This window comes from Vigna unguiculata, chromosome 7 (genome assembly GCF_037176805.1).
Source record: "Vigna unguiculata cultivar grain cowpea cultivar isolate G323 ecotype 2 chromosome 7, ASM3717680v1, whole genome shotgun sequence".
Classification (NCBI taxonomy): Eukaryota; Viridiplantae; Streptophyta; class Magnoliopsida; order Fabales; family Fabaceae; genus Vigna; species Vigna unguiculata.
Window position 1 is genome coordinate 47,850,817 of NC_140798.1, and position 23,078 is coordinate 47,873,894.

At 33.4% G+C, this 23,078-nt stretch overlaps 3 protein-coding genes across 8 annotated transcripts; 1 reads left to right on the top strand and 2 right to left on the bottom strand.

The window, feature by feature from the left end:
• On the top strand, positions 1–9,798 carry LOC114189508 (Ypt/Rab-GAP domain of gyp1p superfamily protein). The gene is made up of 18 exons (XM_085675655.1): positions 1–412; positions 912–981; positions 1,186–1,830; positions 1,903–2,088; positions 2,187–2,300; positions 3,440–3,498; positions 3,712–3,778; positions 3,883–3,934; positions 4,041–4,133; positions 4,265–4,348; positions 4,467–4,867; positions 5,480–5,541; positions 6,324–6,393; positions 7,995–8,075; positions 8,160–8,261; positions 8,786–8,910; positions 9,165–9,282; positions 9,388–9,798. The coding sequence occupies exons 1-18, from the start codon at positions 363–365 to the stop codon at positions 9,544–9,546; spliced, it is 2,538 nt and encodes an 845-aa protein (XP_085531781.1). The 5' UTR covers positions 1–362; the 3' UTR covers positions 9,547–9,798.
• A 145-nt stretch (positions 9,799–9,943) lies between these two features.
• Positions 9,944–13,313, bottom strand: LOC114189510 (Plastid-lipid associated protein PAP / fibrillin family protein). Of its 4 annotated transcripts, XM_028078093.2 has the most exons (11): positions 12,932–13,313; positions 12,789–12,842; positions 12,586–12,660; positions 11,759–11,878; positions 11,354–11,545; positions 11,124–11,207; positions 10,939–11,031; positions 10,789–10,842; positions 10,630–10,709; positions 10,279–10,386; positions 9,944–10,154 (listed from the first exon to the last, which is right to left on the bottom strand). In XM_028078093.2, exons 1-11 carry the CDS (start codon positions 13,163–13,165, stop codon positions 10,073–10,075), a joined length of 1,176 nt encoding a protein of 391 aa, XP_027933894.2. In that variant the 5' UTR covers positions 13,166–13,313; the 3' UTR covers positions 9,944–10,072. The 4 variants fall into 4 exon arrangements, with proteins under 4 accessions (XP_027933894.2, XP_027933895.2, XP_027933896.2 ...); XM_028078094.2 differs by lacking the exon at positions 11,759–11,878 and having other exon boundaries at positions 12,932–13,312; XM_028078095.2 differs by lacking the exon at positions 11,354–11,545 and having other exon boundaries at positions 12,932–13,312.
• A 527-nt stretch (positions 13,314–13,840) lies between these two features.
• LOC114189509 (PRLI-interacting factor) lies at positions 13,841–17,302 on the bottom strand. Of its 3 annotated transcripts, XM_085675658.1 has the most exons (4): positions 15,387–17,302; positions 14,426–14,605; positions 14,160–14,214; positions 13,841–14,046 (listed from the first exon to the last, which is right to left on the bottom strand). In XM_085675658.1, the coding sequence occupies exon 1, from the start codon at positions 16,982–16,984 to the stop codon at positions 15,428–15,430; it is 1,557 nt and encodes a 518-aa protein (XP_085531784.1). In that variant the 5' UTR covers positions 16,985–17,302; the 3' UTR covers positions 13,841–14,046; positions 14,160–14,214; positions 14,426–14,605; positions 15,387–15,427. The 3 variants fall into 3 exon arrangements, with proteins under 3 accessions (XP_085531784.1, XP_085531782.1, XP_085531783.1); XM_085675656.1 differs by having other exon boundaries at positions 13,841–14,214; XM_085675657.1 differs by having other exon boundaries at positions 13,841–14,214; positions 14,426–14,617.
• Positions 17,303–23,078: the final 5,776 nt, after the last annotated feature.

A 23,078-nucleotide genomic window follows, 5' to 3' on the forward strand; every position in this document is an offset into this window, starting at 1 on the left:
AACTGAAACAGCAATCGTTGATGGATGAGGAAAGAAAAGTGAAAATGTGAAGAAGGCAACCGAAGCATACCACACCACACCGAACCTTTTTAGCTTTTGGAGCGCTGTGTGAGAGTATCACGCAGCACATGTAATAATAACGTGACGCCATTTTCGCTCTCTTCTCGCACAGTGTGCATGTGCTCTCTTTCTCTCTCTTCTTTCTCTCTCTTCTTTCTCTCTCTTATTCTCTACTCTGCTTGTATTTGTAGCATACTGCCACTAGCTTGCACAAACTAACTGCACAAAGACGCATTCCTTTGTTTGCTCGAATTCCAGGCGAAGAAGATCTTGTTCTCAACCTTCGCCGATCCAATCTGTAAATGAAGCCTAACAAAATCGTAAACCCTCTCATCACCTTTGAACACAAGAGGTATTTTCCTCCTTCATTATCGTTTTATGTTAGATCCGTCAATTGGCGCTTCATTTCACTCTTTAGTTTGCTTTCTAAATTCGCTTGGACCACCACGCGACTTACCGTTGAATTGGTGTTTTATTTTGTTTTTAATCGAATTAGTGGATTGTGAAGATCGATCTTGGTCCTTTGAATTTGAGTTGACGCCGGTTGCGTCTCGTTTGGTCTTCTTTCTTCGTTTGTTACTTAGTAGTGAGTAGTGAATAGTGATAATCGTTTGAGGTATTCAATGCCGACTGCTATGGACGTGCGTTGTGTGCGGAATGTGTCGTCGTTTTAACTTCGGAGTGGACGACTGGCGATTTGAGTTGCTTTTTGCTTAAATTTGTTGTTAGAGTCGTACCTATTGTATGTTTGTGGTTATTTCTTTTGGGTGTATGTTATTTTTTTTGTTTTTATCTGTTTATTATTAGAGTTGATTTGTTTTTGAAAATTAATGCGTGTTTGGTGTGAACAGGGACGCCTATGGGTTTACTGTGCGGCCTCAGCACCTGCAAAGATACCGTGAATATGCTAACATATACAAGGTCTTGTCATGCTTTGGATTTATGATTCCAGTTTAAGCGTTTTAAGGAAGGATTAGGAGAATGTTGTGAAGTAAATTTTACTTCCAGTAAAACTGAAGAATCCAACTAAAAAGGATTTAGATGTCATTTGTGCGCTACCTGTTGGTGGGAATTCTTGCTACCTTGATGTTGTTCCAAGTGTAACACTTTTTACTGCAATTTCAGGAGGAAGAAGAGGAAAGGTCAGAGCGGTGGAGCTTGTTTCTTGAAAGACAGGCAGAGTCTACTAAATTGGCCACAGACAGATTAGTTGTTGGGGATGGTGAGAAAGTTTTGGGTGATGAAGTTGCAGAGCCAGAAGCTGATCCTAGCTCAGAGAAGGGTTTTCATGAAGCAAGCAACCGGATACCAGATGATTCTGAGAGTGCAGCTGAAAATGATAGTCAAAAGGAGGTACCAGCGACGGAGGCAAAAGTTCATAGAGTCCAGTTGTGGACTGAGATAAGACCAACTCTTCGAACTATTGAGGATATGATGAGTGTTCGTGTAAAGAAGAAAGGCGGATCAGTAAAAGATGAAAGGGTCAAGAAATACGTGTTAAAAGATGACGAGATTATTGAAACTGAAAAGTCACCATTGCATTCTGATGATGTTAAATCACCAAAAGGAGTATTCGAGGAAGACTCTGAGGAGGAGTATTATGATGTTGAGAAGTCTGATCCTAGTCCAGATATGCCTCTTGCTGATGGCACAAATGCCTCTGCAAATGGTATTACAGCTGATGCTGCACCACCAGAGGCTTCGTTTCCTTGGAGAGAAGAGTTGGAAGTTCTGATTCGTGGCGGAGTACCGATGGCATTGCGGGGAGAGGTATGAATTATATGTTTGAGAATTGCATTTCTTGCAAAGTTTATCTTATTTTTGTTTGTTATTGTATTTCAGCTTTGGCAAGCTTTTGTTGGTGTAAAAGCAAGGAGGGTGGAGAAGTATTATCAGGATCTGCTAGCCTCGGAGAGTGATTCTGAAATTAAAACCGATCAGCAAAGCTTGCAGTCAATTGACAGTAATGGGAAAACAGGTGGAGATTTTGTACGTATGCCAGAAAAATGGAAAGGGCAGATTGAGAAGGTACTTGCATTTGATATTTCGACCTCACTGTTCTAAATACTGTGACATTAAGTATAAATTTTTTGATAGAAGTCTGTGATTATTTCTTGTTTGTGCAGGACCTGCCTCGAACATTTCCTGGTCATCCTGCTCTGGATGAGGATGGTAGAAACGCTTTGAGGCGATTACTTACTGCATATGCTCGACATAACCCCTCAGTTGGTTACTGCCAGGTCCTTGCTTCTTTAAATTGTTACATTTCTGTTTAACCACTCTTTATATATATATATATATATATATATATATATATATATATATATATATATATATATATATATATAAAGCTGTTTTCCCTTTCAGTCAATATCACGAAGTGTTTATATTAAACATACATACAGCTGACAAGACATAAATAATTGATTCAAGTAACTTGTAAGTTAATGAGATACCACGGTCCAATGAATCAACGACAACAGGCATCTAGGTTACCTTATTTACACCATTTTCAAAAAATACAAATTGCCTGCTTGAATTTCATAACCTTTAAATGATGAGTCAAGGATTTTCCAATGGCAACTTTAAGAAAAATTTTCAAAGTCTTGCAAAGCCAAATTTGCCACTGATTTATCCCGCACTACTATCTGATGTAAAACACTCGTATATATAAATTCTATAAAGTGATACTTTGGACCAATCATTATCCTTTCACTCTTTCTCTTCCACAAAATGTATTGTTTTGGTGGTCTTTGTGTAGTTTTTTGACTTTAAACCAACGTGTTTCTCAAGGCTTGTACTTGATAATATGAGTTGAAGATGATCTGTGTAACTTGTATAGTATTGAATTAACAAGAAGAATGATTTATTACTTTGAGAGAAAGTACAAATGACTGCTGTTCATTTGTAACCAATAACCGATTCTGTAACTACAATCTGAAAAAGAACAAACTAGATATTACACAGTTGGAAAAAAGTATATCTCACGTACAGAAATAGTATACTTGATAATGATATCCAAAACACACTGTTTATTGAGAAAGAAAGACCTTTGGTCTTGAAACATGTACAAAGCACAGCAGGACTGGTTGATACATGTGCATTCTCTTACTGAAACCTTTTACTGAAATTGTAAATTTATTTGAAGAATTGGGAACTATTTTATGCGTAACGCCTCCAGCAAGAGCTGTTTAGAGGTGGCATGCCTGACTACAGTTGTAAATTTCCCTAAGGCCTAGCAGTGAGCTGTCCTGTCACATAGATACTTAGATAATTTATGCTCATTAGTTACTATATGCACTCTCACATGTACATTTCATGTATTATCATGACATGTATAGCCCACTGATTTAACTTGTTGAAATAATTTATATTGCAGGCCATGAATTTTTTTGCTGGCTTATTGCTACTTTTGATGCCTGAAGAAAATGCCTTTTGGTATGTCCCTAAATGACTTTAAGAGTATATGGTGAACTTTTCAAAGTAAATTATGAATAGAGATCATCATTGTTATAACTGTTGAATGTTTGGTGAGCATCGTCTTGAAGGAATACCTGACCGATTGCTTTATGGTTGCAAAGCATTTTTAGCTGCTATTCATTTGCAAATTGAGTAGATTTATGTTTAACCACTGATTACGGTTTTCCCCAGGACCTTAATGGGCATTTTAGATGATTATTTTGATGGCTATTATTCAGAGGAAATGATAGAATCTCAAGTATTGTTTCTTTACTTTATATACTCGTGATTAAATTAAATAATATATGTAGCTGTTATTAAACATTAACATATATTCATTATAATATGTTATCATTTTATCAGGTGGATCAACTTGTTTTTGAGGAGTTGGTGAGGGAGAGGTTTCCCAAATTGGGTCTGTAAACTATCTTATTTCATTTTGAATTTGAACTCACCAAAGTGAGTTTTGTTTCTAGTGTTCCCTTTCTTAATTGATATTTTCTTGTGTACCTAATTTGCAGCCAATCATCTAGATTATCTGGGAGTGCAGGTGGCATGGGTTACTGGTCCTTGGTTCCTGTCCATTTTTGTGAACATGCTTCCTTGGGAAAGTGGTCAGGTTTAATGTTCTATCTGTTGAGTAGTGTGGCTTAGTCTTATTTGACAACGTTGCTATTGTCAAATGTACATTTCTATGCATTTGTTTGCCCTTCCTTCTCATCTATTGTCATTATTTGGACTTCAGTTCTTCGAGTGTGGGATGTGCTTCTTTTTGAGGGAAACCGAGTCATGCTCTTTAGAACTGCTGTTGCTTTAATGGAGCTATATGGTACTGGCTGAAAAATGTTTGTTATTTCAGAGTACATAGAGTATTATTGGAAAAAGCAAACTAGCATTTCTTAAACCATACATATATTAGCAGATCTTAAATTTATCGTGTCCTGTAGGTCCTGCATTGGTAACAACAAAGGATGCTGGAGATGCTGTTACTTTACTTCAGTCATTGGCTGGCTCCACATTTGACAGCAGTCAGCTTGTATTGACGGCTTGCATGGGTTACCAAAGTATAAATGAAACTCGGTTGCAGCAGCTGAGGAACAAACATCGGCCTGCTGTAATAGCTTCCATTGAAGAAAGATCGAAAGGGCTTAAAGCTTGGAGGGATTCTCAGGGACTGGCTTCAAAGCTTTTTGGTTTTAAACATGACTCTAAAACAGAACAATCAACCGATATGCAAGTGCTTGACAGCTTATCTCGTACAGAATCTGGTTCCACTAATGCAGATGAAATTCTAATTAGTCTGACTGGAGAGGGTGAGATAGATTCTGTTCCAGATCTTCAAGAGCAGGTCGTTTTTGTCTTTCCCTTTTACCCTTCTCACTTTCTATTAGACTGTGATATAGTTAACGGTGCATTTACTGCTATCTTTTAGCACATATACCGTTCTCAAATTACCAACACTGAAGTTAAAACAATCTAAGTTTGATAAAGTGATAATATTACTTTTGGGTACCCACTAATGAATGCATTCATCTTAAATGGCCCCTTAAATTCAGTGTGGTTAACAGGTTCTTGAGTAGGACTTTGGTTGTCCTAACTGGTGTCTAGTTCAATGTCTATATATCTTATCAGACTTGTACAGGGTTTAGTATAACATTGTTCATGCTATATGTTTGGATATAGTTTTTGGTTTTGTTTTACTTTGCAACACCACTTATTTATTATCACTCATCTAATTTTAGGAAAACAGTAAAGGGATTACATCCCGCAAAACTAGGACAGTGTGATAGTGAGACTTGCTGTATGAATTTCTCAATTCGCCCCTCCTCCCTCTTTTTCTGTAAAATAAAAAGTAGGTTGAAACCTTTATTATCAGTGAATGCTCATCTACCCCAATCAAAAAGGCGAGCAGCTAATTAATTACAACATAGCATTAGTCTGACATTTTAACTCTATGCAGGTTGTCTGGTTGAAGGTTGAACTTTGTCGACTACTAGAGGAGAAAAGATCATCCATTCTTAGGTACTTGAAATCTGAGTTTTCTTGCAGTCTTACAACTGTTTTCTTTTCCCCCTAACTAGCCTACTCTAAATCATTTACCCACCCCCATAAAGTATTGGATATATAATTATAAAATCGAGTATTTCAGTCTATTTATTACAGCTCTTGATTTGATGTGCTGAGCGAAGTTTAAGTTTGTAATTTCAGTTTCAGAAATTTTTTAATTTGTCTAATCAATCTCTAAATTTTGGAATTTACATTATCTCATTATAAGGGTTATAGTAAACTATTATATTTTCATTTCATATTTCTGTAACTCTGAGATTCCCAATTATTTCCGGGAATGTCATTATTTCCATTTCAGTTTTCTTCTATATAATATATCTGTGCACATGTGAAATAATGCAGAGATGAAATAATTCTCTCCATTATAGTTTGTTGTTTGGGAAAATTCATTTTAAGGCTCTATTCTTTTTGTCAACGTAGTGTTGGTATCTGTTTTTTAAAATTGACAAATTTGATCTTTGCATTTATGAAATATGGTGGAACTAGTCCTTGGTGTCGCATGTTACTTTAAGCATTACAGGCTAGGGACCGATTCCATGAATTTCCATATAAATCCAAGGGCCATTTTGATTGACTTTAATTACAAAGACTACGTTTGACCGCAAATAAGGGAGCTGAAACACATTTTCCCTTGTTTTTTATATGTTAAGGGTTGAGGCATGGACAGAGTGATTAATAATGTTAATGGATTTTATACATATAGCATTTAGTCCTTGAAATTTCTTCCTTTTTATCAGGGCAGAGGAGCTGGAAACAGCATTAATGGAAATGGTCAAGCAGGACAATAGGCGGCAACTGAGTGCAAAGGTAAGTCATGACTGCACATGAGATTTTTTCTTTCTCATCATGCTGTTATTGCCATAGTTACTATACAAGGCAACATTTTACTATGAAGTTCTTGGATATTGTATTATGCAATCACATCTTAAGGCTAATTGGTGAATTTTCTGAGCGAGATCTACATATAGAGTTTCTTCACAGCATAATAAAACACAATACCTGTTCCTTGGTTCATGCAACCATTCAATTAAATAGTACTAAACTAATGAGTAAGGACGTGCTAGTAGTATCTTATTGTTTACTGATATCAAAGCTGCAGAGAGTATTTCCTTTCTATCCTTCCTCTGAAGTTGTTCTGAGTTCTACCCATTGGAGAAGAGTCTTTCCTTTCCCATTTAACAATTAGAAGGTGCTCAGGAAGAGATTTGTTGCTCTTGCTGCCTGGAATTTTCCATGCCAAAGGCCAAACTGATTTTTCTTAGGTATTGTAGATTTCACAACTGTCATTTTGCACAGGCATTGGTGCTTGGTCCAATTACAAGGTATGAGACTTGTGTCTCATGGTGCTTGGTCCAATTTAGCTTTTGTGGTTTGGTTCCACCGAGGTTCTTGTCAATTGGTATTAGAACTTTTCACCATATCTATCGACTACCAACATGCAGCAGATGGTAACGCTGCCATTTTAATGTTCACCAGAGACTAGTTAAAAGGCGAGTGCGTAGCCAGCCATGTTTCTTAGCTACAAATGAGCTGCATGGTTGGTGTCGCTTGCATTGTAGCGTGTGCCAAAGACTAGTCAAAGGGATAGTGCATGGTGACACTGCATTATAATGTTGTGCCAAACAAAGACTAGTTAAAGGGATAGCGCATAACCAGTCTGCATGAGCACCAAGATTTGGTAGTGTGATGGAATGTTGGGATTCAATTACAAGGGATGAGACTTGAGTCCCACATTGGAAGCGTGTAATGCTAGTATGTGATTTATATGGCCCTAGTCTCTCCAATTACATCAACTAGCTTTTATGGTGTAGTTCTCCAAAAGTTCTTATTATCACACACAATTGTATAATATTCCTACATCTATTTTGTGATGCCCTTTCCTTCCAAAGTGCGGGTTGAATCCAGGATACAGATTCAGGTCCATGGTACACAGACAGGAATTTCTAAAACTGGCTGATGTTTATATGGTTGAATTAGTATTTGTGTGAACTTGGTTAATTAGATGTACCGTGATCAAATGTAATCGTTTTAAACTAGAAATTGATGGAACGAACTTATCGTAAGTCTCTCAAAACAATTCCTTTAGTTCCTTTTCCATCTAATGATTTAAGCTCATTCATTTTCAATCTATTTAATGAGAATTATTGAAAAAAAAGAAGATAAAAAGGTGAAACACTTATTTGTGTGATTCATATTATTGATATAGATTCATACAAATCCGTCCATATATCTATACTATTCAAAGACATCTACATACTACTTATCTATGATATAGAATTGAGTGAAACGGATTATGTGATTCTAATTTGCGAATCGTAAGCATCTGACAACTATAGATTAGATGTCCTCGAGATTGAGATGTAATTTGTTATCGACGATTTAAAGCATCCAATTCTTGTTTTCTTCAGGTAGAGCAACTAGAAGAAGACGTTGCTCAACTTCGGCAGGCACTTTCCGATAAACAAGAACAAGAAACTGCTATGCTTCAGGTATAACTTTTGTCTGTCTATATTCATTATTGTTGAGATAAACTATGCTGTCTCTTTCTGTGACTGAGAGTTTGCTGCTGATAGGTGTTGATGCGAGTGGAGCAAGAGCAGAAGGTGACTGAGGATGCTCGTAGGTTTGCTGAGCAAGATGCAGCCGCACAAAGATATGCTGCCCAAGTCCTTCAGGTTACCCTTTTCCCTGTTTCATCTTGTATCTGTCTAGTAATACAATCTCTCTCTCTCTCTCTCTCTCTCTCTCTCTCTCTCTCTCTATATATATATATATATATATATATATATATATATATATATATATATATATATATATATATAAAAGCATAATATTTTTTCAGTAAACTGTTTCTGATTTGGACATCATTGTATCATAGTGGCTATATTAATTATTCTGGCACGGGCTATAGTTGAATGCCACCAGTTGGAAGAAATTGCATCCTATTGTCACATTTTAGTCAAATATGCTGGATATAGTTGATCATGTTTGTTTCAGTTTTTTTCTTTTTTTTTCGTTTACGATGGGGGAGGTGGTGTTTGTGATTGCACTGTTCTGAATACACTGATATTTGTAAATTGCTATTATGGTCATCTATGTCAAGACCAATGCTTTTGTACACTGCTATATTATATTTTGACTGCCAAATGGTGAATTTTGGTACTGCAACATCTCACAGTGATACATATTATACTGGCAGGAAAAGTACGAAGAAGCAACTGCTGCCCTTACTGAAATGGAGAAGAGAGCAGTTATGGCAGAATCTATGCTAGAGGCTACATTACAGTATCAGCACGGCCAAGTTAAAGTGCTGCAATCTCCCCGGTATATTTAATTTTTAAGTTTTTGAAATATCTCTTTACTCTTTATATGCGCACCTACAGTAATTTTTTTTTTTGTTTCAACATGGTTTTCTATTTAATATTTTTATTTCAAAGTTTTGTCTCCCCACCCCTACCCACCCTCCAAATAAAGCAGCTTTCCTTCCTATTTGAGGAAATGTTGGAAAGGATAATAAATGTTTGATATTACTTATGCACTGTATGACGAACTTTATTTGATGTTATCTTGATTTATAGATCACAGTCTGAATCCCCAGTATCGAGAAACAGTCAAGAGCCTACAGCGGAAATCCCTGCTAGGAGGATAAGTTTGCTTTCTCGTCCATTTGGACTTGGATGGCGTGATCGAAACAAGGTTATCTTCATCAACCATTGTGGAAGACACAATGTTTTATCAAAATATTACACTTGTACGATCACTATTTTGTAGTTGATAACCTGAATTTGTTGTCTGCAACAGGGAAAACCCTCTAACGTAGAAGAGCCAGCTGAGGAAAAACCCTCGAACTTAGAAGAGCCGGCTGAGGGAAAGCCCAGCGTTGAGGAAAAAAATACGATCTACGAACAAGAAGGCATTAAAGTACAGCAGGATGGGAGTAGGAGTGAAGTGATTGCCTAGATTTTCTGTATGTCCTTCTCAAAACGGTTTGACGAGCAAGAAGTTAGTTCCTTCTTCCTTGTCTGTAATTTTTGTTTAGGTTGAACATATAATTTCATATTCATTAATTGTTTGTTCTTTATGATGTCATCATAGAATAATAGTAATTGCAAAGTGAACGGGTTTATCTATAATATAAACTTTCTTGTGTGCGTGCGTATGTTGAACCTGGATTCCACGGTTGTTCCATAGAGTATATTGTATGTTCGGATCGAGGACTGCTTTTGAAGTAAACCTGACCTATTTTTGGATAAAAGAAAATGATATAATTAATTTCTTTTTATGAACATTTTTAGTTTTCTCAAATTGAAGAGTGTAGAATCTGATCAGAATTATAAAATCCACATCACACGAAACCTTTAGTGAACATGAAGTAAATCCTTATTGTATTTAGTTTGCGATGCCAAGAACAGTTTAATACACAATTGATTAGTCTTCACTTACAAAACATCTTATGCTTTATCCTTCTAGACAATAAGACGTTAATTCATCTCAATGCATCCGTACGAACATGTACGAAAAGAATATTATTGTATCCCCGGCTAACTCTGAGCTTCTCGTCGCTGTATCTGCAAAGGGTAGAAGAGAAAAAGCCAAATCTACTCAGTTTTTAGTTTTTAAACGCTACTTTATAAATCAATTTTCTAAAACTTGAGGGAGCTTTTTGGTTTAACAAAGAATATGCCATCTTACAGAAGCTCCAATATGAAGTTGTTTTTCACTTCTAGGGGATATCCGAATGGACCACCAATTATCGCTGCATCATCCATGGTAACGTCATACAGTCTGGAGCCAGTTTTTCTGCCAAATTCAGGGAAAAATATGAAGCATACATTAAACATACCCAGTTCTAATATTATTTCTACTCTCTCTCAATTCTTGACCTTTAAGCTTTATACTTATCCAAGGCTGAATCCGAAAGTTATCCACTATTGCTCTACACCGCCACCGGAGGATGGTCCATTCATAACCACTACATGCATTCCTATTTTCTTTGTTTTGAGAATCCTCTCACATGAAAAAAAAAAAAAAAAAAAAACTTACACAAAATTTCCAGTCATGGAAAACTTAAGCCCAAGCAAGATATCAACCAGGACCTTTATTCTTCCATCCTTCCTGATAATCTGCAACGCCCATCATTACATATAAATCTGAATTTGTGGAGAACAGAGGTAACGTAAAGGTGCAAGATGAATACGATACCTGCTTGCCCATCAGCCCATTCACTGCATTCTCTATCCAACTATCTGTTACAGTCTGCAGATAGTAAATTGTTTCAATAGGAAAAGGCACTTTGCAACAAAAAATGTACACATTTTAATGAGCTTCAATAAGTAATGACAAAAAATTTACCTGTGAATTCCACAACATCTGCCACTCACCCTCTTCTAGTTCTGGTTCTTCTTGACCACTGTTCTGCTTTAAGGAAATAAGTTCGTCTATTGCCTGATGGAATTGAGGATGTGAAAAGCATTTACAATTGAAATATCCCAGTTGTGTTTATAAAACTACACAAACAACTAAATCAGCTTTCTGACCTCGTTAATACCCTTCCCTGAGGAAATAGCTGTCAATAACTTTTGCCTTGGTTCAGTTTGCTTCTGTAACACAAATGTTGTTCCCTGCACTAAAGATATGTTGCTAATAATTCTTAGAAATATAAAACAAATATAGAAATACTTCCATGTTATTGACAATTAAGCACTTTACTCGAGGAACGGATTAAAAGACTACTAGAACGATGTTTACACTGAAAATGCCTAATCACCTTATTTCCTCTCGAGATACGAAGGTTTCCCGAATTCGACAAATATGTGGTGTCTAACCAACCTTTTGCTTCATCTCCAAGTAGCTTAAATGGAACTGGATACGGAACTTTAAACGGAAGAAATTTAAAAGAAAAAGCAGCTCTGTCAAACCTAAAAAGGATTCTTTTTCCATCTTCAATTGAAGCTGCCGCCTATGTAAATTGAAAGACATAAAACAAGAACTAAAACAACTAAGGCGCTGTTTAGCACGATTAATTTACGACTATAGGCAAAGCCTCTTGAGCTAAAGGGCCTCAATGAGTGTCATAGAGTTACCAAGTGTTATAAAAATAGATCAAAAAGTTAAATTTTACTCAGAAATGTGTATTAAATTTGTAACTTCAATTTAAGTTATTCCGTATTACCTCCACTTTGAGCTCACCGATAGCATCAGAAAACGACACAATATTGCATACGCGTGGATCATTTGTTCGAAGATAAACCTCTTGAAATACACTAAAAAAGTCAACCCCTACGAAGGTTCTCTGAAAGAACAATATAGAATACCACATTGAGACGCATCATCAAGCAATTTACAGAGTATGTCTTGAACAGGTCATGTCACACACTTTTTCTGGTGGTAGATGAATTTCAGTTATATGCCTAAATGTACAGAATGGATCCCATGTAGTGAAGGATAAATAATATATGCTGCCTTCCCGTTAGGGATTTAACAAAATGTCTATCAATATCTATGAAGAGTGTTGGATAATTACCTAATGACATGGTCGTTCTAAGAATCAAAGATAAATCCATGTATTCCGAAGTGAGGAAGCTTTACGTAAGATTTATCTTTCAAAATAATAACATAACGTTTAAACGATGAAAAATACTCAAATTGTTGTCATCGTCATAATAATACTAATAATAATAGTATAATAGTTTTTAAATGAGACATCAAAAGACTTTAATTTTTTTAGTACGATCCAAATCACACAATCAACAATAAATTCACCTTGGAAAAAGACGGAGTGAGCCAACTATTTGCTGAAATAGCAGCCAGTTATAGGGCCTTGATGATTCGTTAATAATTTGCACTCAATTCAAATATCATTTTATCCGACTTCTGTATTTCTTTTTATAAAAAACCCAAGTTACCATAATGAAGGCATTAGACAATTATAAAAATATAAGTCGAAGCCAATAAATAAACCATTATTGCGATATCCAAGAAGCAAAGGCGTGTCAGAACCTGAATCGGCGATGCTGTTCCCGGTCTTGTGGTGAAAATTAGCTGCCAGCGACCCTCGATCAAATTGGAGTTTGTCTGCATAATTTAATTTCATGGATCAACGGAGAAAGACACGATAACAGAGAGTTTGCTTACAGATATTTACAGAACAAAAAATGATGAAGAGAAAAAAGTATTGAAGTATTGAAGAATTGAAGACGAACCGGATCGGGTACACCTCCCAAACGTTCGAGGACTTGAACAGCACGCTCAACAGCCTGATAGAGCAAAAAATAAAGAGAGAGAAAAATGAATGGTGAACGGTGAATTGGGAAAGGAAGTGAAGAAAGGTTGAAGAGAGTGCGACATTGAGCTGCTGAGGAGACGAAGAACGCCCGCGTCCCTGGATGCCAAGAAGCGCTTCGATGAGTGAGTTCTCAGATTCAGTAAATGATATCTGCTCAACCCTAGAACAACCAGGCACGAACCGATCCTTCAATGGCTTGGGAGAAACAAAAGATGAAGGAGAAGATGGAAGAATCGAAGGTTGAAACCCTAGATTTACGACATTCAGAGCCATTATTATAGTTGCTGTATTCATAAGAGAGCAAGCTCGAGCTTCCCCTTGTTCTGTTATGTGCCCAATAACTTGGCGCCAAGAGCAACTTGCATACGTGGCAAACCAGCAAGGAAGATATAGATAAAATATCGCTTCGCTGCACCGCTTCCACTATCCACACATCCAGATCACTGCACTTCATGTTTCTTACAAAACCATTCATTTTTATTACAAAATATCTGTATGGATATTCTAATTACAAAACATTATTTACAACTAATTTATTTAATCTTAAAATGTTAAATGTTATAATCAATAATCTATGATATAATAACTCCTTTTGTTTGATGTCGTTCAAAGGGATTATATATGAATGATTAAATAAATCGTCTTTTAAAAACCGTTTTTAAATAAAATATTTATTTCCTTGCATATATGAACTATGTTTTTTTTTGGGGGCTACTCGTCCCTTTTATTTCACGACCGAAATTGAATAAAAACTGCGTAGCAAAAAAAAAACAATATTTTGTGATCATCTGAAAATATAGTAAAAGAATCTTAATCCAGCAACAACCAAAAAATTAGTCAACACTTTAAACACAAAGAGACGAATTGAGTGCGACAGGGCTTAAAGAACGCTTAAAAGAAACAATACTACCGGGCAGGGTAAAGAGTAGAAAAACAACATCAACATTAACAACAGCATGAAAAGGCAGGTCAACCATGGAAATTACGTGGATTCAACAAAATTCATGTTTTTTTCCATCCGTCAAACACTTGCTACTGCATTTTGAGTCTTGAAACGCGTTAACAAATATTAGGAAAATTTGCAGAGGTCAAACCAAACACACGAAATCAGCTCCTTGGCCATAAAAGCATCTCCTGGACACGTGACATGCCAAGTCCAACTCGTGGATCGGAATCTGCAGACAACAGGTAGCAGTTGAAGTGGCAGCTGTTACGTTTATCCAATTCATAACTAGGAAGAGATGGCTCTAACTCTTACAACCGTGTAACTACAAAGTTAGCCACATACACCTCTATTTTACTCCTTTTGTCTTGTATGGCCTGGCAGCAAAACACTAATTTACCTGTAAACACAAGAAACAATGGTTAAATATATATATATATATATATATATATATATATATATATAAAAGCCAAAATAAATAAAACAGATAAACAGTTAAGAAGGGAAACAGGCACGACAAAAATGATCACAACTCGTCATTGTATTTAATTGAGATTTAAAAACTTGAAGTTCAAGGAGAATAGGAATAAAAGAATTATTAGAGAAATTACCGGCAAAGAAACTTCCATTTTCGCTTTTGAAGTAGAACCCCCGCATCCTTTTTCCATCTGAACCCTTATAAATACTGAACCCCTTCATCATCATCAATCATCAGCCATCCAATTCCTTGGGAAAGTCCAACGCAGTAGCAATTCTAACACCAGATTGCGAAACTCCATTCGTAGTAAAATCTGGCAGAAATACTGCTTTCTGTCAAACTCAAGTCCAAACCCACTAAAACATTTAAGGGCATTACCACCAAGTTTCACATCAGACTCTATACAATAGTTCTCACATTTGCCACAAAGCAATCACTTATGGATTATAAGAATCTATCCAAAAACTAACTTATTTTATAATTACACGACAATATGTTGTAACAGAAGGCTATAAACGGATTGATTCTATTCAGCATTAACTGAAGAAGTTCACCGTGATAAAATAGTGAAAATTTCGAATATTTATAATAATAAAAGAAAAGAAATTCATCAAAAGAAACTGAGATAAACTAATCATCCTAAGCAAGAGTAAATAGAAATACCAACAAAATACACAATGGCAATTGCATGAAATTAACTAAAAGTAGAATCAGTACACACTAGTTCTCCTAAAAAATTTGCAGGTTCTTTACATGCTTATAAGAACGCTTTGGAATATACTTTAATCCCTTGTGTACATTAAATGAACCTGCAAACTTAAGGATCTCTCTTACTATTTTACTAAAAACCTACCCTACTATGGAAGGAAAAAGAAAAAGAAGGAAACTCAGGTTCTAGCCCTTATGGTCCCTCATTAATGTCCATGAGATATGACAACGAAGAACAAAACCACTAGTCCTCCAGTCTTTCATTTTACCAAACCATACAAATTATAAAAAAAAAAAATAGCGACAAAATAAAAGCAAACTGCTAAACTACGATCTACAAATTCCAACATCATTTATGCATTAAAAAGTTGTAGAGTTCATTTTACTCTAGCCTTCCCCTCAAAAGCATTCAGATGAACAAGTCATGCTAACATGAGACAGGTAAGTTATCATCTCTGGAAGTCTCTGAACTTGTTCCAACTACTTGACTCTTGCTTTCATCCTTCTCATTTAAGACTAAGTCCTTTTTATTTTCATCCGTTGCTCCTTGACTTGTTGATTCATCATTTCTGTCCAGCATTTCAAAATCACCACTTTCTTTGTTATCCATTACATTATTTTCTTTTGCAAAAATTTTATCAGCCGAACACTGTTGTGTCACCCCTTCACCCTGCAGCTCGTCCTTTTCCCTCACATCATCAAACACACAGTCATTCCCCAATTCATTACCTCTGATCCCATCTTTCCCCGCAATAGCCTCGTTTGGAACAGACCCTTCCATAAAAACATTATCTACACCTTCAGCCTCTGAGACTCCATCATTGTCCAGCTTAGCATTGGCTTCAATACTTCTATCTCTTACACTGTCCATCACTGAGTCAACCATCACCACATTGTTCTCAATTCCCATAACCGGAACATCAGATCCACCCTCACTCTCATTTTCAGACCCATTCTCCACCACTTCCTCATTGACATCTTCCACAGCTTGGTTCTGCCTCTCAAGATACATCAACCTCCTTCGCAGGTCGCCCAACTCTCTCTCCATCAGGAAAAGCCGCTCCTTCAACGTCAAGTTCTCCTCCTCTAACTGAGCTATATGGGAATCTTGATCATCAACCCTATTCTCTAACACATTGTTGTAATCCACTCCATAATTAGGGTATATCATCTCAAACCGACTCAAATCGTGATCCAGCCTCCTCTCCACCTCCACATGCTCCTCCACGTCACTCTCACTGGAGCCACCGTCATCCTCCTCCTCGTAATCATGGACATCAGCCTCATTCCCCGGTGATCGAAGTCTAATCAGCCCCTTCATCGACCCATATCCATCAACACCCCACTCCTCCTTCGCCATATCACCCAACACCTCCCTCGACGGAGACAATATAGGCGTGGGAAGCACTGCGGGGGTCACAGGGCAAGGTGACACAAGAGATGCTATGCCACCGGACTTCTTCGCACGAATAATAAACGAGGTCGTATTCCTAGGGGCGTAGGGAGCAAACCTATTATTAAACTTCTTCTTAGGATAGAACTTACGCGCTTTTAAGCGATTTTGCGATTGCAACTCGTTCAGCGTTGGGGGCTGGTAACCGACGACACCTGTGTTCGGAACACTAAGAGTCGCGATTCCACTGGGATTGGGTTTTTCCATTCTCCTAGGGTCCTTGCGTTTGTCAGTGACCTTCTTCCCCTTCCAGTTACTCCGGTAATTCTGTTTCATAGGGTTCTGGAACTTCATGCTAGGGTCCAGAGGAGGTTGCTGAGACCAAACCTTGTACCCGCGATTCATCATCGGAGGCTGAGACTGATTCATCATAATCTGTGCTGTCTTCATCTGAGGCTGCGCTTGTTGATTCATTCCTTGATTGTGCGAGAGCATCTGTGGCTGCGACTGACCTATTATCTGCACCTGATTCATCATCTGAGGCTGGCTCATCTGGTTCAAATTCATCATCATCTGCGATTGGTCGTTCATCGCAACGAAAGTACGAAACCCTAGGCTTAACGTTGAAATTACAAACGTAACGGTCAGGAACAAAAATACAATCGCCGATCGCGAAAACAGACAGCGGAAAAATAGAGACCGAAACCCTAAATTCCTTTTATCTCAAATTCCAAAAGGAGAATATTAGGGTTTGATCTTTAAGGGAATCGACCTAAGGCTGAAATCGTATTCCTCTTTCGAGATTTTCACGAATCTGAAAGAAAACCCTGATTCCGAGTTCTTGATTTTCTTTTTCTCGAAAATTCTTCTATTATCGCAGAAAATTTTGCTTCTGTGAGGTGCTTGTCTCAACCGAAGAATATTATATAGTGGGACAGGAACGTTTCGACGGCTAGATGTTGATTTGAGTAATGGACGGTTTAGATTGTATATTCGTGATGAACACGTGTCCCTCGTCACCGAAAAGGTCGATTCTTGATTTCCCGTTTCAAGGTACGACTGCTAAGGGAATTTCAACCTTGCCCCTTTATGTCATTTTCATTCTCATGCATTATGTGTACTTAGTGTAATATTTAATTTTAAAACATTAATTGTGTAAAACTATTAATTAATTACATATTTATTATATTGTTAGTTGTTATTGTTAATAAATTACAATTTCAAAAAATGCCTTGAATTAACTATGCATTTCTTTTTGTTAATCAGGGCTTTTTAAGCGCTAAAATAATTTATTTATTGGTTTTTAGAAATATTTAATATCATAACAATTGAAATACTATATCAATACCAAATATTAATAAGAAGATCAAATTAGATGCCTGATAACTGAAATGAATCAGTTAATTTTCAGCAACCATTTAATGATTAAGGTAAAGTAGAATAAATATTTTATCTTTTTTCATCATTTGTTTGTCAAATTCTTGAGTATAATTTCCTCTAGAATGAATTAAGAAAATAAATCATTATTTTTTATGTTGATTAAGAAAGTTAGTTAATACTATTTAATAGTATTAATCGTATATAAAAAAATAAAAATAAAAACTTCTAAAATGTTTTCCGTTAAAAAATGATATAAAAATAGAGGATCAATTAATTAAAAAAAATTGAAACAGTGTCGTCAAATAAGATTAAAAGTAGTTGAAATTTGTTTTTGTATATGTCTATTGTTTTTTTTAACTTGTAATTGAACTGGTCCAATGTAAATCTATATTGATCCAGTGCAAGTGTTTTTATAGGAAAAATTAGTTGTATCAAAATTCAGTTTCTTATTATGCAAATACATAAAATATTTAGATAAAAGAAAAAAGTATTTATAGCGGTCTTATCTAGATCCAGTAAAATTGAATACAATACTTTTGTGATCCTAAAAATAAATAATGATAAGGGTGCGTTAGAAAAAAACAATTAAGTATATGACGACATATAAAAAATAATCCCGATTTAATATTAGACGTATAGACACGTAAAAAAAAGCGAAGCGAACACAGGTGCGGCATTGTGAAGTATTTTCGCTAATTATTATTAATTTTATTTTCGTAAAAAAAAATAGCTATAGTCTCTATCCCAATATATTTGTATGATTTATATTCGTCGGAAATACGTTTATTGAAAATAAAATTGATCTCTCAAATCTTTTACGAGATATCAAATTAATACAAAAGACCTGCAATTAATACAAAAGACATGTTCTGTGCAGTTAATTTAAATAAAAATCACCATAAAAAATAATACTTATATATATATATATATATATATATATATATATATATATATATATGCCATATTTAACTACTAACACTACACAATTTAACACATAACTATTTTTAATTGTCTGATAAAGTATTTTAAATATTAAAAAGGCAATTAAAAAAAATTAAATATATAGATGGTTAAAATTTTTGGAATAGGAAGATGAAACTTGAGCTAATGATTAAATTAAGTCACACTTAAAATTAAAACTATAAGATATATTTGTTAGGAGTAAAATTATATAGAAAAATAGGGAGTTAAGTATATTTTTATATATGAAAATATATGATGTTATGAAAGGATTAAGATTTATATGTGTTTATTTAATTTATACCTGTACTATATATTAATTGTTGTATAGGATGAACATGGGTTTAAGGCGGTGGTGTAATTAGTGTAAATGTTTGGAAAAATTTAGCTTGACCTTAAATATGAGTTAGAAAAGGTTGGAATTAGCATAAAAAATAAGTGTCTATAGAAAGTAAAATGAAAAACACATCCTCTCTTTCGGTACAAAACAAAAAGAGAAAAACAAAAATTATTATTTTTCTTTTCTTTTTGTCGTCAACTATACATTTTTGTTTACCGTGAATTTCTTCCATCCCAAGCCAAAAATAATAAGAATAGAAGTTTAAGACTAACTTTTGTTTGAGATAATTTAAATTAAGTTTCTATATTTTATTTATTTATTTATTCTTAAATTACATGCATACTTGATTTGTTAATATATGATCAATTTTATTTTTTGTTAATCCTCTAAGATAGAGCAAGATTGTCTTTTTTATATTCTTTAAGACCTTGAAAGAGAACCTAACTAAAAAAATATATGTTGCAGATCAGAAAATTAATAAAGATATTTGTTGTTCGTAAGTGTACATATAATCTATAAAGTTTGATATCTTTTATTCCTTAATTCTTGCTCTCACTGTACTTATGAGAAAAAAGAAACATATTTATTTATTATAACTACACATCTATATTATCTATACTATTAGACTCTTAATCTGGTGTACAAATTTTATTTTTAATTTTATTCGTATTCTTTTAAAATTAAAATGATCATGTTATCAATTATTCTTTAAGTGATTTTTTTCTAAAATTTAAATATCTTTTAAACAAAAATAACTATTTATAATAAAAAATAACTAAAACAATATTATGTATTCTCACCTGTATATATAAACATAAATTTACTATTTTAGATAATTCTCACACGTAAATTAGATAACTTAGAAAAAGAGAATTTATAAAAAGATAAAATATTTTAACTGATGAGACACTTCTATAAACATTTTATGTATGATTAAGCATTTTAATATTAAAATAACAATTTCATTATATTAAAACATTATTATTCTTATAATATTGTTTTATAAATTTGTCATATAAGTACAGTATATAATTAAAATAAAATATTATCATTTTAATAATTTCCCATTTTAGGACTATATTGTCGAGATGTTTTTGTTAAAAACTTGTACTCTCAATTGTTTAATATTCAAAACAACAATATTTTCACTATAATAATGTTATTTCCTCCTTTTTTATTTTCCTGTTTTTTATCTATCATTTTCTTTATTTTTCTATGTTTTTTTATTGAATTTCTTTTTTTCTACCGATTTATCGCTTTAATTTTTTTTCTCTCAATTTTAAAAGTGATTTTTTTTCCTTAATATTCAAACAACTATATTTACATTATAATAATGTTATTTCATCTTTTTTGTATCTCTCATTTTCTTTATTCTTTTATGTTTGTTTATGTTTATTGATTTTTTTTTTCTACCGATTTATTGTCTTTGATTTTTTATTCTCTCAATTTTTTAAGTATTTTTTTCTTTTTCCTCTCATCACAAGTACAACATTATTTTATCAATACTCATCAAGCATTTTTTTTTTATTTATATAATTTTTCAATATTCACCAAACATTCTCTTTTATATATATATATATATATATATATATATATATATATATTAACAAAATGATAGCCTTGGGTGAGGAAAAAAACATGATAGAATAGATAACAAAACTAATTTCATCATACTTGTTTTTTAAGTTCTAATTTCACCTTTAACTTAGTTAAAACCGAGCAAGCTAAAAGCACAACAAATTTAAAGGATTGTTTACCCGTTAAAATTATGTTTATGGATTAAAATTAAAATTCAAAAACACTTTAGTAACTAACAAAATACTAAATCTTTCCTTTTTTATTACTTTTTTTTCATTTCATTTATATTTATTAGAATATTCTTCACATTTTCTCTTTTACCTTTTTTTGTTCCACTTTGTTGTTTGCTTTGCAATTCATTACAAACTTTACAACCTTTACAGCTTTATACTTTATCTCTTAAGTTCCTCAAATCTTCTAGTATTTTTATTGTATTTGCTTTTATACATTTAACACGTTTACATAAAAAAAAAAAAAAAATTGTTCAAGCCTCAAACTAATTAAGTTGAACATGTCATCCAAATTAAATTTCACAAACTTAACTACTCTTAAACTAAGAACTTTATCACAGTTGAATCAGAATTCAACTAACCTTACATCACACCGTTATTTTTTTCTTTTTTTTTTTTTCACATGCAATAAACTTTAAAATCGTTGTAGGTTTAATAAAAAAATGTACAAGATATAAGTTTTACAAATAAATAATATTTGTTAAATAGCAATGAAATTTGACCATTTTCATTATATAATTTAATTTCATTATATAATTTAATTTCATTGCTTTAGAGCTAAAATAAATTTGAACTGTTAAATAAAAAAGTTGAAGCGGGAGTATCATTTTGGAGGAGATAAAGCTCCATAATTATGAAAATAATAGACAATTTCTTTGATGGATGTTCCATTATCTGAAGAAGCTAAACGAATCTGGAACTATTGGTCTTTCCCTCGTGTTAAAGCTTCCACAGTAGCCAAACTAACGTTTTCTTCACTTATCTTTCTTGAATCAAATTCGATTATTAAAAAATATGATAAAATTAAAAGTAGATATTTTACGTAAACATAAAACAAGTATTTTAAAGCAACCACTCGTTGAAAAGAAAAGATAAATTTATCTATTAATATAAATTTAAATTTCATCCTATCTTTAATAATCAATGAAAGATTTTTTTATGAACAAAAATTATATTAATACTGTAGTATTTGGTTACTCTAACTAATTTACAAGACTATCTCTAAAAAGAAAAAAAAAATATAAGAAGGACAAAACAACAAGTTAAAACATTCTAGATATTTTTTGAATAAATTCTAATAAAGTTTCTACATCTTTTCATCAATGGTCTCTCTAAATAAAAATATCATATGTTTCATTTATTTTCTTGCTTTGACATTTTGTTGTTGTAACTTCATGTTATCGTTCAAGTCTCAATCAATATTAATCCACTTATCAATTTTGGTGCCCATATTAAGAAAGTTGAATTGTCTCAAACACAGTATTTACAAGGCAGAAAAAACCCTTGTCTGTTCTCTATAGAATATATAAATACATAGGTTAATTTCAATAGAAATAACAAATTAGCTGAAAGTGACTTTAAACATTAATTTGGACATTAGTATCAATCATTATATAAAAAATTAGTATCAATCATTATATAAAAAATGTTATGTTGGGTAATTTATGTTTCATCCATGTTCTTACATGTATTTGTGTCATACAAAATATTTTATCTCATTCCACCTTTTCTTGCTTAAATATTATCCAATGATGTTTATGTTTCTAAAATTTTCCGACAATAGATATCTCACATTTTGTTCCATATTTGGGTTTTGTCCCAACTTTGGAAGTTTAAAATTAACTATATTATGATTATGATGGACTACGTTCACTTTAGACAAAAATAATAAATGTTTGACATTTATTTACTTTACCTGGATAACTCTCACAACAAAGAATTAAACTCCCTTAACATATGTATTTTATTTATTATGTACATAAGTAAATTACATTAAAATAAAATCAAACAAATTTGAATTTTTTTTTACTTAATTTTAATAGTATTTTTGAAAAAACAACACACAATCAAACTCACATCTTAATAAATAAATCATAATTTTTTATTATCAAGGATATAACTTTTATCTTTAATCAGTGAGATTAAAAGAAAATATTAATATTTACTGTGCCAGAGTAGAGAACAAAGAAATAATAAAAACAATTTGGCATATTCAAATCAATTAATACTTAGAAAGTGAAAATTTGATTTCCACTTACTTAAAGGAGAAACGAGATAATTTGATTTTATATATACTTGAGTAATTGATATTCACTGAATTAATGAGAGTTGACAAATGACTTTTAGTATGATATTAAAATTGATTTGAGATGTATTTTTTAAAATATAAACACAGTTAAAAATCAGTTGAAAAAAT